The 18,844-nt window shown below is 45.1% G+C and overlaps 1 protein-coding gene and 1 pseudogene across 6 annotated transcripts in view; one reads left to right on the top strand and one right to left on the bottom strand.

Moving 5' to 3' along the window:
• The first annotated feature begins 1,023 nt into the window (after positions 1 to 1,023).
• The window catches only part of LOC146189281 (allatostatin-A receptor pseudogene), a 92,967-nt pseudogene continuing 75,146 nt past the window's right edge, over positions 1,024 to 18,844 (top strand). For 2 of the 5 annotated variants that reach the window (XR_014707645.1, XR_014707646.1), the window contains exons 1-2: positions 1,081 to 1,229; positions 9,965 to 10,259. The product of XR_014707645.1 is annotated as an allatostatin-A receptor pseudogene, transcript variant X1 (transcript). Of the gene's footprint in view, positions 1,230 to 8,672; positions 8,796 to 9,964; positions 10,260 to 13,479; positions 13,572 to 18,844 lie in introns of those variants that run through there. The other 3 variants (XR_014707647.1, XR_014707649.1, XR_014707648.1) reach the window with 3 other exon arrangements.
• The window catches only part of LOC146189282 (uncharacterized), a 51,911-nt gene continuing 46,713 nt past the window's right edge, over positions 13,647 to 18,844 (bottom strand). Inside the window, exons 16-17 of the mRNA XM_084605224.1 lie at positions 17,684 to 17,771; positions 13,647 to 13,788 (exon numbers count right to left, since the gene is read on the bottom strand). Coding sequence (XP_084461350.1) covers positions 13,647 to 13,788; positions 17,684 to 17,771 — 230 coding nt within the window. The remainder of the gene's footprint in view (positions 13,789 to 17,683; positions 17,772 to 18,844) is intronic.

The raw sequence follows: 18,844 nt of genomic DNA on the forward strand, positions 1-18,844 counted from the left end.
CATTTTTTAATTCTTCTTGTGCCCTATTTTTGATATATTCTATATGCGTGAACACGATTTTACGTACAGACTAGCCACTAAAAATTTATTTTAAATTTTCAGAATTCATGCAATTAACGCCAGCTGAAGTAGGTACCCTAGGATTATGAGACACATGATGCCTCCTTGAATTATTTGAGTGGGTGAGCGGTATTTGAGATCGGGGAGGTAGGATAAATTGAAGTGACATTTTGCGCACTACAGGGAAGAAATAAGGCCGTTTAATTATGCGATGAACTGAGCATGTGCAAAATGGACGTGCTGCTACATGGTAGAGGAATATGACTACCATCGTAATCAGGACATATTTGTTTCGAGAGTGTTGAATAATTTTAATAAGAGATAGAAGGTGATGTGAATAATTCTTTTCTACCGCAGCGGATAAAGCGAGGCAATAAATTTTTAGTGCTTTCCTATTTTTGCATTTACAGAAATCCGCAACGAAAGAGGGGAAGAAGAGACGGAAGACGATGAAAATTAAGTTAGGAGACGGAATATGGAGGAAAATACAAAAGTGAACAGAAGAAAACCGAAGGTAAAGACCAGAAAAAAAGGGAAGAATTTAGAAAGGCGCGATTGCGCTGCCAAATGCTTAAACTAGTCATGGCTAGTTTACAGTCATTCCTTTCAATCAGTTCATTGATTTGAGGTAATAATAAATCAAGTTTATTTTTAATTCTAGCGTCTGTCTTTTGTCTGGTATTGAATGTTTTTTTCGCTCTCAGTGTGTTGTCGTCAATGGTATTCCTGGTTATCTCACTGCCATTCGCTGGCATTACTGGCTCCGTAGAAAGATTTCAGCGGGCGCTGTGCTTCTAATGCGTTAAATAAGATTAAAACAACGTTATAAAAAGACGTATTGGAACAAATTCAAACCCAAAAATTTGTAGTGGGAAGTAAGTAATAAAATCCACAGAACCTGCGGCTCCGTATTTTATAGCATAGAGATGAGCCTAGCTTGTTAATATCAGTGAGTGACAGAAATTCCACATCATGGGACACGAAGGTGATATAAATCATCGACAAAAAGAAATATTAAAATTGCTCGACGACACTCACATGTGGATTGCTGATCAGGGGCTTTAAAAGCAAGAGCAGCAGCATTGGCGGCGGTACATTCGAGGACAGCAGCGTAGATAGCGTGCAAGCAAACAGGTGGAAGGCAGACGGCATAAAACGATACCGCGGACGTGAGTATAAAACTTTCGCGTGTTTTCTATGTCGTCAGCGTAGGTTTCGTAACGAAACAAAAATATCGAAAAACACAGACGTTGACAAGTCAGGGTCGTCACCACGTTTAAAAGTACAATGCAGTGTGAACAAATAAAATAGGGATGGCAGTGGTGGTACGCCAGGGGTGAAGAGTCTAAAAAAAATGTTTGATGTGGGAAAAAGAAGGTCTCTGGAGACGACTGAAAAAAATATCCCAGCCATCACAGTGCTGTCTGATTCTCGCCAGCGAATTCAAACTTTGCTTTTGAAGAGTATGACCTCTTGTTTTTGTTTTGTTTTTTTATAATCTAATCTACGCGCTTTGTCACCTATGGAGGACCAAAGATTTTCGTCATAGGTTTTTGTTTAGTTAAGCGATGAATTGAAACGCTCTATGCTCCGCAATATTGATTACAAATTGGGAAATGGCAGTAAGCAAAATCGAAGTTCCTTTAATGCGTCAGGTGAAAAGCTCCGAAGCATGGATATTTCCTCTCGGCCATTTTGTGCGATAAAGAAGCCGCCATGTGATAGCACCGCTTTTTTGCCTAATATATATCTATATTGAGCCGTTCTGACAAGTTTATCCGAAAACCATGTACGTGGAGCAACAGCGTGCCGATCTTTCTTTATGCGGTCCTGGAAAACCAGCAGATCAGCAGATATTGTTGGGAGCGCTTTTAAACAGGAGTGATCAAGCAGATCAGCAGATATTGAGAGCGCTTTTAAATTGGAGATCAAAAACTCGTGGTCAAAATCAGCGCACGTCTCTTAAGTAAGACGTGGCTCATAATTATCTCAGTGTTAACAAGCCCCCTCCCTAAAAACATATATATACTAGATGATAATCTCATTTTTAAATTTTAATCTCATTTTAATCTCATTTTCATAAGCCTCGGCGGCCGCTTTTCGGTGGAGGCGAAAAGCAAGGCGCCCGTGTGCTGTGCGATGTCAGTGCACGTTAAAGAACCCCAGGTGGTCGAAATTTCCAGAGTCCTCCACTACGGCGTCTCTCATAGCCTGAGTTGCTTTGGGACGTTAAACCCCACAAACCGACCAACCAACCATTTTTAAAATGAGCGCGTCATAAAGAGAAAGAGAGAAACTCGGTAGTGAAAAAACATATTTTAGTGCATAAGAACATTTCTGTCGGTATATTTAACTTAGAAGGGTACCATTTAAGATGGCGCGTTGCAATCGAATTCATATTCGCTACTTCCCCACTAATGCATCACATTCAAGTAAACTCAACAATGTTCCCTAAAAGTTTGCATTCACTACTATGAAACAATAACCGGTCACACATCAACCCATTTTTAGTACGGGAGCATTTCTTTGCCCATACGTGGCGACATCACTGCGGGTCATCAAGGGGTGTCACCAGAGCGTGTCTTCATGAACAATCACTAGGAAATAAATCGTGCCCTTAGGAGGAATAAAAGTTCCAACCGTCGTGTCGCAGCCAAGCTGGTTAACTATGACTGCCTGCTTACACGTCCTTAATTCTCTTTGCCTAGAGCAAGGACGCTAGAGTGAACATAAAGAAAACCGTTCTAGCATCCGAAATTGAAAAGCAATTCTTAAAGTGTACCAGCCGAACGCGCTAACCACCACTCTATGCCGACCTATTTTGCATGTGTCAATAATTTTCCTTGTCTAGAGCAAGGACGCTGAAGGGCGTTCATCATCATCATTAGCCTGACTATACCCACTGCAGGGCGAAGGCCTCTCCCATATTTCTCCACTTAACCCGGTTCTGTGCTAGCTGCATCCACTTGACCCCCGCGAACTTCTTAACCTCATCCGCCCACCTAACTTTCTGCCGCCCCTGCTACGTTCCACGCTTTCCGGTCCCTCACTATCTTCCTAACATCACATAACTTCATCTGCAGTGCCTCGGATGCCATCTAACCATCGCGTTCGCTGCCTACTCCTTCTTCCGCGACCCTCAACCTTTCCCAGCATCAAATCTTTCTCCAGCGACTCCTCTGGTGCTACTTTTAGATTAATTAACGGGGTTGCATCTTCAGCATACGAGGTTAAAGTTTAAACCCCGATTCAGGTCTGCTGCCCTATTAGTCACAAAAGAGACTATTCCATAATCTAGCTTCTGTATGTCAGTATAAAAAATCTGCTAAGGCACACAAACAAAATTGTTTCAGTTTGTAGTTTTCTACCAAGCAATGCATTCTCAGATTTTTTATCTGCATTAGTCATATTATGTTTCATGTAGCGCGCATAGCTGTTATCAGAAGCAGTAACGCAGACATAAAAACTGTCTGATTATGGGGAGGGCATGAGTCGAAGGTCCTATTAACTAAAATGTTCGGCAGGTTCATGTAGCGCGCATAGCTGTTATCAGAAGCAGTAACGCAGACATAAAAACTGTCTGATTATGGGGAGGACATGAGTCGAAGGTCCTATTAACTAAAATGTTCGGCAGGACAGGTGTGGCGCAGTAGTTACGGCGCTCGACTACTCTCTCGGCTGGGGCGACAACTTCGTGCATTTGAAGACTACGTGCTGGAGGAACTAACAAACTTACATTTGGCTGGGGCGCGCGCCGATTGGAACGGCCGGAGAGAAACACGCGTGCGAGGGTTACCTCGGAGGCCATGGTAACTCGAGACGACGACAGAGTCATGACCTCTGACAGGCCAACAGATACGCTTCGATTTCGAGTGGTCGTTCGCCGTTTCGTGGACAAAGGTTGTCAGGGGGTGAAACCATATGCAGACCCACTCGGCAGTACGGGCAGGCCCTTAACCCTTTGAGGGTTTTTGCCGTACCTGTACGGTTTCAATCCTGTTTTAAATTTCGCGCCCTAATGACGATGCATGCTCACTGGGAGGTGCTGCCACCTCCCAAGGCTTACAAGAAGTGCTCTAAATTTATGGCGCTGCCTTCTTGCGAAGATAAACAGAAGTGAATCCTAGCTGCAGCCTGGTCTGCGGCAACGCTGCCACCATATCGCGGTTTCGGTTTCTTGACGTGATCGCAACCGAGGCGCGAAACTAATTTCTATCTTTATGGGCGCTTCCGTACAGGGGCCTATCTGGTGGTGACCAGATAGGTCCCTAATACCCTCAGAATGTAGACCCTGGCGAAAAATTCAGGCCAATCGTTTCTTTTCTCATGTTACTCTGCATAATGAGTTGACAGGGGGCCCAGAGGCTCGCAATCGGCAACGTACCTCCAAGTCAAAATCATCTAATCTGGCAATGCCCCGATTCTCCAGGAGCCAAAAAAACTGATCCCCTTGATCAAATTACCTGAGAGTCCTAAATCCGCAGCCTAAATGCGGATGAACAAAAGATCGTCCAACGCCTGGCGGAGGAGGCTTACTCCAAGACCTTTTCTGCGGCCATGACGCAGGAGAGCTGGCAAGGAGACCCTCCCCCTGACTGAGCCCCTACCCCAAGGTCCATATGTTGGTGTAGTCTCACTCAATCACTCCGTACAGGGTATAAGGAGAACTGATTCCTAGCTGCAGCTTGTGGCCCGGTCTGCGGCAAGGTCCTTGCATAGTTTCTGTTAACCCCCCCGTGATCGCAATGGAGGCGAGCAAAACTTTTATATCTTCATGGCCACTCCCGGTGCGGACACAGAAACCGATTTCCACCTTTATTGGGGCTGCTGTTAGCTTGTTTATCATCGACACTCAGGAGGTATTCCTGCTCTCCTTGTAGTATCCTGATGTTCCCGAGTTTGCACTTAGGAGCAACGTTGACTTCAAAATACGATTCCTAATATTTTTCTGCAACTTTTCCTTGACTTTACTCATATTGAACTTTCAAAATTCGCAATAAAATAATTTGACCATCAGGGGAAGTTTTTCTCAAAACAATTCGACCCTCAAAGGGTTGAAGATGACCCACCTCACCAGGGGTAGCACGCACATGGGCAAGATTTGCCTGCCGCACTGCATGAGTCATGTTATTCACATAGTAGCCTGGTGCTGATGCCTGGCAGAGCACAGATGCATAGGTAGGTCTTACCTCGCCCTGGACAACTTCAGGTAGCGATGTAATACAAGGTGTGCTGGAAGGCAGCTGGAGGGCTTGTAATTCCTCCCCGATGACCAACCTGATCAGGTCATGTAAAACGGCCACATCAATCCCCAGCAGCATCGAAGAAACAGCAAGCCCAAGCGTACTTACATCCCAATTGTATTGCGGAGTTTGTTGTCTCCAAGGTGGTCGCCCCAGTGAGAAATTTGGCAACAGTACTAGGTGGACTGAGCACTAGACCGGCAAAAAGCTCCTGCCCGACCCCACGAATGAGGTGGCAAAGCTTCTCCTCTACTATGGAAGGGTCGGCACACTTGAAGAGGCATGTCAAGTCCTCCCCATACATGCAGACACTTTCATTAGTCCACTGGTTACAGGAGTAAGCGCAGCTGCAGCTTCTCCCAGCGGTCTGTGTTGGGGAATGTAGCTAGATTTCGGCAAAATGTCCCCTAGGTGGACAGGGTGGTCTCGTGGTTCTCGAATCATGTCCTAGAGGAGTCCTTGAGCACAAAATACACGTTGTGGAGCTTACAATCATCGCTTCAGCCATTTTAGCAGGTGACCCGCTGGAAGGTGTCCAGGTAGCCTTCCACATCTTCGTACACGTCACCGTGAAAAGATGGCGGCGTTTGCAGTGAGTTAAAGGATCGGTGCCGGGGACTTGCTATCAGTGGCCATTTCAGGCAGGACCATCGGTCGAGGCTGCGTCGTCCTCATTGGGGTGGCAAGGGGCTTGACTCACCGCAGATGTGGCAGCTTTGGCGCTGATGGACTGGTGCGAGATTCACGTTCTATCTCATAGGCCTACGCAGGTCGGGAAGCATACCCAGCGTGGCTTCATCAGATGTGTAAAAGTTGTTACACAGAATTACTGCAGCGGCTGAATGAGGAACGAGTGCACCTGGAACGGGCCTACACTTCTACATTCTCTACATCTACCGATTGCGGTCTATGTTCTTCTACCTCTAACACACGTGTCAATATTAGGTACAGTTTGGGTGCTTTGACACTGGAGTTTCTCATATGAATTGCCAAGCTGTATTTATGAGGGTTTACTCTAGTAGTCAACATCACTTGACATGACACTGAAAACCAAACAAGAGCATGGAAGCTGGCCCAAGCAATCCTACATGCATGAAAGAGAAACATGCTTTCACCCTGAAATGGTATCTGTTCACATTTAGGCAAAAAAGGACAGCAAGTTTCATATTCAACGATATAAAACAAATGGGTACGTTTATTGCACTAAAACAAAACGAGCCACAGTTTAAAAGAAAACATTAAAAGAACTGCATATATCACTGAAAGGCCACAAAATGGGCCCCGTCCATAAAACAAGCTGCAACAGGCAGTGTCAAAGTAAATAAAATGTACATGAATTAACAAAACAAAAACATGTAATGTAGCAAAATAAAAAGAAAAGAAAGTTGTACTTGAAGAAAAACCAACTTCGAACAAAGCAGTGAGAATACTTCACACATATCACAGCTGAGCCACAAAAGGAGCCCTGTCCACAAAAACCTGAATGGTCAACTTGACTATAAAAATAAATAAGTAAAAAAGCATCAATAGTCGCTTTGTACTTGGGTGCAGGCACGCACGTGCAAGCAAGCACAGCAGCAGCTTTAGTAGCACATATTTTAAGTCTGCTAACAGTCTTCAAATACAGCACATAGAGTTGGTGCTTACATTGTTTAGATGGACAGAAATTGGTAGCAAAGGCAGAGCATTTGTCTGAAACACTGGCCCATTTATAAAAATAATCCTGCTGGTCCTTATCTCATAATTTACACCGTCATGGCTACATGGCGCTGACATTAGTTGTTGGCTGTCATTTCATCACCTCAGGTAGGCATGTCCATGACTGCACGTGACTGAATAACCTTCATAACTGTTTTACACAAAAATGTAAAAAAATCAACGCAAAAAGCTTGTCAAAACTTCCACTGTCACTTAAGTCAATATCTTAGGCATAGCCCGTATCGCGTAACATCAAACAAGGACGCAACGGACGGTTTGAAACCTAAACTGTGGCATTCCCTGATGCTTCTTTCATAACTCCCAGAGATATTCAGCCAAAAACCCCTGAAGAAAGAAATTAGAAGCTTCTGTGTACGCCCACTGGCGGAGTATCCTCTTCGTCCTGGCGCATCTCGATGGTGAGGGGGCCAAATGGCACATCCTGACTGAGATGGACCATGCCACGCTTGTGAAGCCCTGCAAGGGAGACCACATAGTGTCAAAGAGACAACGTTGATTCAGTCGACTTCTTAGCATTGCCCAGTGCCCACTGTTGGCAGGAATTTCACGGCAACAACCAGAAGCAGCGAACCCTTCTATTACGGGTACGCAAGGCTTATCAAATCATGGCACACATGTTAGGGAACTTTAAGATGACATTGGAAACAAAGATGGGCCATATTAATAGGCTGATGATAATTTAACAAAAAAGAGGCTAGCTTAGTTGAATAGGGAGCTTCATAAGATAGAAATAGTCAAAACACAAGTATTGCCAGTGGCCTCATGTAGAACTTTTTGGCACGCAGATTCCTCAGGTACGGCTAAAAAAACTAGCCTTATTTTCAAAATGGCAGTCACAAAGTCATTTTTCGTCTTAGTGCCACGAGCTTGAAGTAAGTGGCAGGTATGACGATGTTCCAGCTTTAGATCCAACTTTCTTACCGAGAAGTGTTTCTTTCCGCCGAACAAGTACCATATAAATGTGTGTAAGGGCCACACCCGTGTATGGGCTGATCCCCCTATTTCCTGAAGCAAATGTCTTTTTTTTTAATCTGTGTAAGGGCCGCACCCAAACATTCCACGACCCATGTGAGAGTAGCCTTCAAAATGCACGCGCACAGGATTTTCCAGATGCCACCCACGGATGGCACCCGAATTCACAGGTCCTCATCATTATCATATTTTCCCTCTACCACGAGCTTCTGCAATCCATATCAGCATCGGTATCGCCAGCCCCAGCCACCCTGGTTTTGTTTTGCGACTGTCAAAGGAACGGGAGTAGTGGTAGCGTGGTTGCACACTGTAGTTGCGGCTCTTTTGTGCTCTTTGCTTTATTTTTCGTGAATTGCCATCCGGCATTGCCATCTAGCATGATGGGCAAGCTATGGAGAGCTTCTGTTGTCACTTGATGGATAGGGTTACAGAACACCTGCGCAGTATCTGCACAAACATGGCCGTTTTTCTGGGTGGCCTCACCGGCATGCTACTACCCTTGGACGTCAGCATCAATCGGCATTTTAAGGTTGAATTCCGAAGGCGGTACTCAGAATGGATGCCAATGGCAATCACGACGCGTCACGACAGGGCGGTCCAAGAGGGCACCGCTTGCAACTGAGGTTGCCTGGATTATGCTCACGTGGAACTCCGTGTCTACGACATTGTATCCCGCAGTTTCAAGGTGACCGGGATTTCAATGGTTTAGACGGGACTGAAGACAACGACTTGTGAGGTGGACGTGCCCCAAAGCGCAGCACCAGCTCAGATTCGGAAGGCTACACGGGTGACGATTGAATGGTAAATATATGCCACACATTCACTGAATGGTCTGTTTTATTTATTTTTATTTTTTTTTTTTTGTTCTCAAAAAAACATTTTTTTTTCGTAAATTGCGTGTATAGGCGGCACCCCGAAAATTGGCCCTCAAATCCGGAAAAAAGTGCAGCCCTTACATACATTTATACGGTAAACATCACCACGGAAAGCTAGAGTCATATAGTAATTGACTTTCACTTGAAGGACAAAAAGCAACGGAGCTGCTTCCTGGTTTTTGAGCAGAGGCTCAGGCATCGCAGCGGCCTCCCCTTAAATATGCGCAGGCGGGAAACTTCGCATTTCATACACTATACTCAACTTGTGCCAGGAAAACATGGCCTGGCACGGGTGATCGATAACAATGGTCCGTTTTGTGGCACAGAGCCAGCAATTATTCTAAAGCATTATCTCTGGCATTATCTCACTCCATCAACTAAGCTGCTTTCTTGGGTTTACGTCCTTTAATCAACACTTGCTAGCTGGGCCAACTCGGAGCTGTTCTGAAGTGTGTTAGAGCTGAATCCATGATATGAGGTTAAGACCACCCTTTGCCACAACACACTAATTTTTTGTTGTGTTCCCTTTTCGATACCAAACTCTTATTTGAGGGCAACACCTAATGGGCTGAAGTTGGCTTGGCACCAGAGGGTGTTGTTTCCTTTGCTGTCATACCGAAAAAGCCAAAGAGCAGGACAAGCAGTAATAGGACTTTCCCTCAAGCTCATCTGCAGACACCATCATTTTGGTGCGACAATGACAAGTAGAATACAGAGAAAATTATTGAGGTCACTGGCATGACGCGAAAAGAAAAACAAAAATGTTTGTCCATCCCATCCAACCATCCACAGCTTCAACACATTACAAGTGCTGCACTCAAATTTCCACATAAATCGTATGTACATAAAAACAAACAGGATCGCAGCATATCAGGAATTTATATGAAATACTGATGTCATTCCTTCTGCTGTTAGGTGAATTCTTTTTAACTTGGCAAAGCTATGCCTTTTCAAATTAAGCTCATTAGAGAGTTTAGAGCTTTCCATGTCATTTAATGTCCCAGTCTTTCCCTCTGTTTGGTTCATACACCTTGGCCCAACAATTATATCGCCCACTGTTTCCTCTCCTAATGAGCCCCTTTTTTCTCACCCCAGTGCATAAGATGAGCTGAGAAAATCGGCGAGAATCGACCAAGAGACATACGCAGCAGGGCGCCAAAGGTTGCCGCCACAGTGCGCCGGTTGAAGACATCCGGTGGGACCAGCTGTTCTAGTGTGCACATGCCGTGCTCGTCGCTCACTTCCCGCAGTCGCTCCCACACCGGCAGGGGCGTGCGTGGCTGCCGAACTTCGGCTGCAACATGTCGCAGAGGTTTTGAGTGAACTGCACAATATGGGGCTCACTGCATTCCTGACAGATGCCCTCCAGACAGCTACCAAAGACAATAAGGTGCGTACGAGACTCGCAGTTTCAAGACAAAACAGAATGGCAACTGCTGACACTATGCCAGTTGACTACAATGGCAGGCTGAAAAAGAAAAAAGGCAAAAGCAAGGGGCGCAGTAAAGTCACCGACTGACTTTTCGGACCACTAAAGGGGCCGAAAAAGCGTCCGGGAAACAAGGCAGTCCAGGAAAGCAAATTCAATATAAAAACATCACATATTTTATCAAGCGCTTTAAAAGACTGGTCAATCTGTTTCTGCGTCGATCTCAATCTCACAACCGGTTTCCTCTCCAGCGCGACGGTGGAGAAAACCACTCAACAGTCAGAGCGGTATGATGTTCAAACAGAAAGAGGCGTGGGACACCACCAAACCGGTTCGGTTCGGGTGGAGCCTCACTGCTTCTACATGATTCTACGTCAGCGCCATTTTTTTTCCTCCCATGTGAAAAAAGATAGCGGAAGCGATGTTCTGCACGCATTGGTATAGAAACAAAGCGATGCTGTCTCGCGGGCTCTCTTGATAGGAGGTCGTGTTTAGTTACAACATTCAGAGCACTGCAAAATGAAACAAAATCAGCGCCTACTGTCAGCAAGCTATGGTGAAAATCGTAACTAGTCCAACTGGTTTATGAAAAAAGTTCTACTTCAACTGCGACCAATTTGATCCACAGTTTAAACTGGAATCAATGAGCACCAACTAGAACCAATTGGGAATTCTATAAAACAATTGGATCAGTTAAAATTTCACCGCATAGTTAAGTTAACCAGAAAGGGCTTCAAAGGGCAAAGGATGGGCCAGTTTCTGGAAACAGAATAACATGTTACCAACTTTGTGTAACAGCAGCAAGCCGAGCAAAGACCTGTCAGTATGGAGGTCTTAAGATTACAGGGCTAAGCAGCTGGGGAGGTAGAAAGGCCTAACATGAACAGAGTTCAGAGCCAGCAGATGTTTCAAAGGCAAACAGGCGTCTGCTACAGAGGTGACTCAGGCAGCAACGCCGTTTCCTTCATCGTGACAACAAAGCAGCTGCATTATGAATGGCTGCTCCATGAGAGATCTATTGCTTCATTGCAGCACTTTCTTTCCTGACTATGAAAAATCAGTAGGCTTTACAATCATGGGTACATTAGAATAGAGTATGTGAAAATGAATTTACTTGGAGTTTTGAAAGTGAGCCACAAAGATGTTTTTTTGTTTCAGAAGAATTTATTATCGAAAAATGAGACACTTTTTGAGTACCTTAGCTAATGAATGTAGAAATTCAAATTCCTTGATATCATTGAAACAATGTGCTCGGTAGGAAGTCCTGCAACGTAACTGAGCACAGATTTTGCCGCCTGATATAATTTTTTTTTTTTGCTGTTATCTAGTGTAATGGCATCATTGACAAAAAAATAAAAATGTAATTGTTCATACTGATTAAACTGATGACAAATTCTAGCAATTTAATATCACAAATCTTCTAACAATGAGGTACTTTCTTCTAAATTTTTTATAATCTTGCAAAAAAGGATGACTGCCGATGTCTTTCACAGCAAGCCTAACAGGATTTCTTGGGACCTGAATAAGCTATTTAGGTTGGATGAGTTTAGTTCTGAACAGATATTGTGACTGTTGTCTGAAAGCATTAACATGAATGAAAACGGGAAAGCACCAAATAATGCAGCTGGTTTCAAAGCCACAACAAGAAAATTGGGCAAGGCTACAGACCAGATATATGTAGCAAGAGAGAATGATGGGAAAGTAAACAGTATTTTGAACATCTTGATTCAACTATGACCAGTTTTCTATAGTTTTGACTCCACTAAAGCCTTGCACGATGTTGCTGGCAAGTATAGTTTGAATGAAGATTGAGCAATGTCAAAGAATACAGTTTCTTATGCCATACTTTGTAGGTGAGTCGTGAAAATTGGCGAGAGGAAGCGTAAACGTTTTCTTCCTTAAATCTCTGCCCCTCTGGTCACTTCTTCAATAAGTCCAGATTTCCATTAACTGTAAGACATATTGCTACTGCCCTTTTGTAACGAAGCTTTGAGGAGGCATTCGGAAGTGCTTGGTAGCACCTTATAGCCCTGCATCCCACCCAGTGACAACAACTGCTGTAAAGGGCAATCTTGAAATCTGCAATCTCGAAAAATGTGCAATAGCTAGGAACACATTTACGCATTAATGACGCACCTTCTCAAAGTGAGAGCTATGACGTATCTTCCTCGCTTAAATAAACCACCTGTCAAAACTGATAACTGTTATCGAGCAGAGAATTTCGATACAAATATATGGAGAGTGTGAGGTAGAAACCAACAACACATCTTTACAATAAAAAAATTCATCCAACTGCTCACACGTTGGTTGCGTCAGCAACAAAAATTTGAGCTGTGTGCCTTTCACCTGAGTCGCTCGTGCCGGTGGTCGCTTTCCCGCAAGGGCAGTTGGTAACGTGTGAGCAAGCTTCCGGTTCTTCCACACATCTCCACAGCGTGCGTCAGAAAGGGGTTTGCCACTCACACAACTGGGCCACAGGGGAGCAAAATAAGGCAATGGAAGCTATGCGCTTCCCTGCCCGTGATGACTAGTTGCCCAAATTTGTCACCTCAACTGAGAATGCATTGTTGCATACCTGCTCCTATTAGCTGTGGGCACCCACAGCAGATTCCATCCTGCATGAAGTGCTTTAAACCAGACCCACACAAAATTAGCCGTCCAGAAGCATTATTCGCTTGAAACGAATAGTACTTTGGGATTTCAAATACCAATCGTCTTCATATCAAATTGAACACTGCATATCTTGAATCCATTTACACACAAGCCTGGGAGCGAGGCATTATAGAACCTGTGAAAGAGTATCTTCGCAAGTAGCCCAAGCTGTGAAATGGGAGGTAGCAAGAAAAAATAGGAAGGTAGCGTGAGCTAAAGTTGAGTTGACAACATGTTAGCTGACATCAAGACGAGGAAGGGCAGTTGGGAGTGTTCCATAAGAAGGGAAGTAGTTTGCCGAATGGCAAGGAAGAGAGGTGGCATCACAAAAATAATTGCGATAGTAAGGTTCGAACCAGCTGTACAGGTGCAAACAGTAGAGATAGCCAGCTAATGTGAAAGATAGTTAGTGCCTTACTGGTAACATGTTGCACTGCAAAAGATAATGGGAAGCCCTGATCAAGAGAGTGTGGTAGTATGGTATCTCAGTCCCTGATGTGTAACTTTTTTTTTTCTTGCACTGTAACAGGCTACGAATGTCCTTCAACACACCCATTCTACACCTTTACCAACCTTCACCGACCTCGGATGAATAAACGAACTCGTTTTTTAACATTTCTACTTAGGAGCTGGTCAGAATGCAGATTTGTATGCTGGGTGCGCTGAAAAAGAAAGAAAAGTATTGCAACGTAGCGGCTACTCCACGTCCACGTGAGGACGACGTTGCACGAAGACATTCCCTGTGGCTCCCTGAAACCATGTTTCCCCACCACAAACAGGCTCACCTTCTTCAGCTGCGGTCCCTGCTGGCACCAAGGGGGGGCTCATACGTGGCACACTGGGGTGGAGGGGAGAGAGAATATGAGGCACTGCTTCAGCATACAGGGAGGGAAAAGCATCGAAATTTTTTGTGTCCTTTCTTTTAGTGTGCTTGAGACAACAGCATACACGAGTCACCAGGTGGAATTTTCTACACCAACTAAACGATTCAAAATTGATTTTTTTGCTATCTCGCGCCATTTGAGTTTCAACCACTGAACAATGGTTGCAACTTCACAGATGAGGGCCGTAGAAAAAAAAGTACCGTATATACTCGCGTATAAGCCGCACCAAAATTTAAAAAAATATAAATATAAAATGTGTTTAAAAAGTGGTGCTGCGAGCTATCTGCAAACTTTTTCTCTTTTTTTTAATGGGGGGTAGGGGGGGGGGGGGGGGGGTCAGCAGACTACATGGCGATGTGCGGGCTCTCCAATGTAGTCCGCCATCCCTATCGCCATCGATGCTTGTCAAGCTGATAAGGAGCCAACAGAAGGCATAGCCAAATCCACATCCATAGCATAGTCTGTTTATTCTCCCCGCCATTGGTCACGCTTTTTTCAGCCAGCAGTTGCTGGGCCTTTTGTCAGGGGCTGTTTCAACACCCAGTCAACTTAGTTAGCACTGCTGGCCTGCTTTGTTTTGACGTCATGAGTGCGACTCGGCGGTAGTTTTTTCGCAGCGACAGAGAAGCTAAAAATTATGGCTGTAATATACTAATATACTAAGGTAATATACTGCTGATTATTCATTTTTGCAACTACATCTCATTGAAACAAACAAAGAGGCAAGTGGCTTTTTGTATGTGATATGTGACCTGAATTCATACACATCATAACGGTCATTCGGCACTTGAAATCGAAACCGAAACAGCGTGAGAACGATCAATTCGATTATATATTAATTTACTGCATCTTCGAGCAGTCCATGTAGCTGTCCATGTTTTCTAATATGCTGAGCACCATTCCAAAGAGAGAGCACAGAACTAAGGCTTCGTGCCTCTACCCCTTTAAAGCAGAGTGTTCCAACACAAGAGTAGCGAATACAGTCGAACCCGGATATATCGAACTCGAAGGGGATCGCGAAATAGTTCGATATATCGATAATTCGATATACAGAAATTGGCTTGTGACGGTACTTACGATGCAAAAAAACGATACCGTATTTGTCGCGTAATCAACCCACTCACATGATGAACCCACCCTGCACTTTTGCACAGAGAATTTAAAAAAAAAAAAAAAGCGTTAAGGCCAGCTCGCTCACATGCAAGCGATTGAGTGATCTCAGCGACGAGCGGCAGCGACAGAGCGAAAAATTTCAAACTTGTTGGAACTGCGTCTGTGGTAGCTGCGTCCCTCTTGCTGCTCGAGCCACCGCGGCAGCTCTAAACAAGGTTTCTGTGTTGCCGCGGCAGAAATCGTCGCGAGTGTTTTCGCTTGCATGTCGATGGTGCGAGTCACTCCATTTCGGTCGTCTCATCCACAGCTCATTTCTTGGCAGCGTGCCAAGATGCTGCGCAGCGATAACGTCGGGGCGCGTTTATCTTTTGATAGCTCCTGCGGTGGCAGGGAGCGAACTTGGCAGAGTGCCCGTGATGGCTTGATTGCACGTACAAGCCTGGTTCGATTTATCACGCCGCGCTTGGGGCAGGCGTCATGATTGCAGCAGCTGACCGCGTGCTTTCGCTGATTCATACATGCAAGAATAAATGACTCCCGCCCAAAAAAAACAAAGAATATCCTGCTGCTTCTTAACGTCCGAACAGCACAACGATAAGAAAGGATAACTCGCAAAAAAAAAAAAAAGGAGAGAGAGAGCTGCCACTTTTTAACGTCCGCAGGCACCATAGCCACCTCAACCGCCGCGCACAGACGGTTCACAGGCTGGAGAAAGCGTCGACGCCTGTCTGAAAACGGGCTGAGCTGGGTTGGCGCATGCGTAGCGCGTGCTGAAGGAGACAGATAGCTTGGCAAAAGGATGGGCACACCCACGCACATGGCTTGCAAACGTCATGTGTTGGCGCGCGGAAAACGATAACTGCAGATGCGCACGCTTTTGGGGAACGGGCACGGCGCTGCCCAGACCAGCCGTCGCCGAACTGTTCCCTCTCATTCCTTCCGCACGTGGCTTGAAAACGGCACGCGGCAAACGGCCAAGAGTGATGCGATCGTCTTTGGGGAAGGCACACTTTCCAGTGCGTGGTGTGGAGTTCGATATATCGAACGACCGGTGAAATTAAGTTCGATATATGACACGGCTTTCCTATACTTTTACATGGGATTTTCAAGGGGATATTCCGTGAGTTCGATATAACCAAAATTCGATATATCCGGGTTTGATATAACCGGGTTCGACTGTATAGCACAGCACACATAAATGATCGATTCTGAAGCACCTTGAGCATATTAACATATGAAGTTGAGAAAGGACTCCTCCTTAAAAACACAACATAGCCAGCTGAACGAAAGGCAAGTCACCAATTGTTCTGGATGTGCTCTGGTTGGTAGGGACCCTTCGAGCACAGTACACGCTTCAGAGTTAAGCTACGCAGCATGGTTCAGTTCCATGATGCAGAAGAAAAAAGGAAACTGTCCTTATTTTCTTTCAGTGTAATACTGGCCACTGCTATGGTTGGTGGCAGTTTCACGTGGCATGAGCGCCACCCCTTATCTCTTCAAGACAGTGGCAAGAAAAGGATTGCTGCGAGCTGATAGGAGTTTCATACTGGAAACTAAGGGAAGACCAACCGAATGCAGTGAAGATGGACAACTGTTGCCTTGTCTCTGGCTTCTCCTGTACATGCATGTTGTCTCAGTGTAATAAATTGGGGCGTGTGAGGACTGCTTCTTCTGGAAATTCACAAACATTCAGAATATTTCTGTAGTACTGAATCAAAAAAATCGTTTAGCTATAAACAGAACCGAGTATGCATCTAATAATGACGGAACCGAATTAAATATGGGTAAAATATTTTTGCAGATTAATTGACACTTGAGTGAGTATTCGTACAAATACTATTTGATTATTTTTCGGTTCAGTTTTACATGTCCAAAACACCTATAAGCTAGAGGCAGAGCAGCAACTCACAGAGTTAAAGCTGCAGCTGTTTTATGATACAACTGTGGTTTTTTTCAGACCATGTCGTGTTTGTAGCCCTAAACAAGCCGTAAAGGCAGAAATGGGGATCCCTTGCTAATCTCTACCTTCGCAAAATATGGTGGAGCTTCGTACCATTTTTCACAGAGGTGGCAGTGACTCGAAGATACTATGTGCCCTGAAGATGTTCTGACAGATGTGGTGTTGTGTGTAAAGCTACATATTTGGTGATAAATCCAGCGGCATTGCTTCGGACTGAATCTTGAAGGGTGGATAGAAGGATTAGGGCTGTCCCAGAATATGCAGGTGTACCCGCCTTCCAAGGACTTATGATAGGAGGGTAAAGAAGCAGACTCTGTTTGTTGGGCACCTGATGAAAAGCGAGTCTAATATGTCATGCACCATGCTCACGTTAAACAGACCGTGGTAAACTAGAACATGAAACACCTAGGTGCTACATGTGCACACTGACACATATTATGAACTGTGAATGACTTGAAGGGTAGACAACTGAAGAGACCAGAGTGTACCTTGTGATGAAACAGATCAAGTGGGATTTAGTAAACGCTGCTGCCTATAGCTTGTGCTGTTGTAAGTGGAAAGTACGCATACAAACGCACATGCATCTTTGCACAACGCATCAGCCAAATAAAGCAGTTGTCACTGCATTGCTTAAGCTCAACGGTGAATGGTGCTGTTTCGATGCTGCCACACACTCGTGCAGTGAAAGATGATGTCAAATACGGCCCCTCCACCTCACGCCACTGAACATAGCATACTCTCCCAGTGTTCTCTCAGCGGTCGACCCAATCACTCACGCTTCAGCGACCTCCTCCTCAGGCTGTTCCTCTGGGAGTGGTGGCTGCTCTTCTTCCAGAGCTGGGAGCAGCTGATCCCCTGTGGTGCCTGCACAGCAACGAAAATGACAACTCAGTGGTGTCCGGGGGCAGTGACCGTGCCCTGCCTAAGGACACGCACACCGATTTTGCTGGCTTCTCAACAAGTGGCACCATTTGGTAACGGCTGGTTCTAAGCTATTTGTTTGAGCACACTACTGCAGTGAAACAGCACAAAAAGAAATGGCTATAGGAGGCCGAGAAAATGGCCTAGCACACCGAAAAAGGCATACATGTAAACGTGTGTGAATTTGCATTTAGACGGGTATCAGCAAATATGGAAATAAAAACACAAGCACCAGTGGCAAATGTGTGTAGTTGTTTGAAAATAGGTGCATGTTTTTCTTGTAATATACTATTGGTGCTTTTGCACTTTGAATGTGGAATTCAAATGCGCACATGTATCTCTTAGGGTCAAATTAATGGCCAACTCGTGCAGGCCCTTAATGCAGTGTTCTCACAGTGACCTCCCCCGTTCCTGTAACGGCCCGTTTGCTCCAAAGGCCTGTCCCTTTAACAGGCTATTTTAAATACAATCCACAATTGTAGTCGGAAGTCCCATCGACAGAATCTCGTCTGGCTACCATCACACGAATATCAGTGATCAAGGCGCGTATCCTAGAAAACTCTCCAGAGTGCCACACGAGTTTCTTGTCCATTGCGGTATTGTCAACAAAATATACCCATGTGGCTTCTTAAATGTCACCCTCCTCTAATTTGCTCGGTGAATGCATTTCACCCTTTCTACTACTTAGGCACCTTTAAAACTCGGGGTGTGTGAATATCCGAAATTTTGAATACTGCCGCAATGTTATCTTACTGGCGCCGCCATGTGGCGAGCTCGAAAGACTGGCACGCGCTCGATGCTTGTTGCTTCTTTTGTAAAATCAGCAACAGTACGTGGAGGGTCACGCACAAGGCCAACGAACAGCTGCTCCTTGACGCCTTGCATAAGGTAGCGCACCTTCTTTACCTCCGACATGGACGGATCCGCCCGGTTGAAAAGGCGAGTCATTTCTTCCACAAACACGGCGACGCTTTCATTAGGCCGCTGTGCTCGGGACTGTAGAGCGAGTTCGTTCA

Source organism: Amblyomma maculatum, chromosome 5, assembly GCF_055883805.1.
Source record: "Amblyomma maculatum isolate TAMU_Amacu chromosome 5, ASM5588380v1, whole genome shotgun sequence".
Classification (NCBI taxonomy): domain Eukaryota; kingdom Metazoa; phylum Arthropoda; class Arachnida; order Ixodida; family Ixodidae; genus Amblyomma; species Amblyomma maculatum.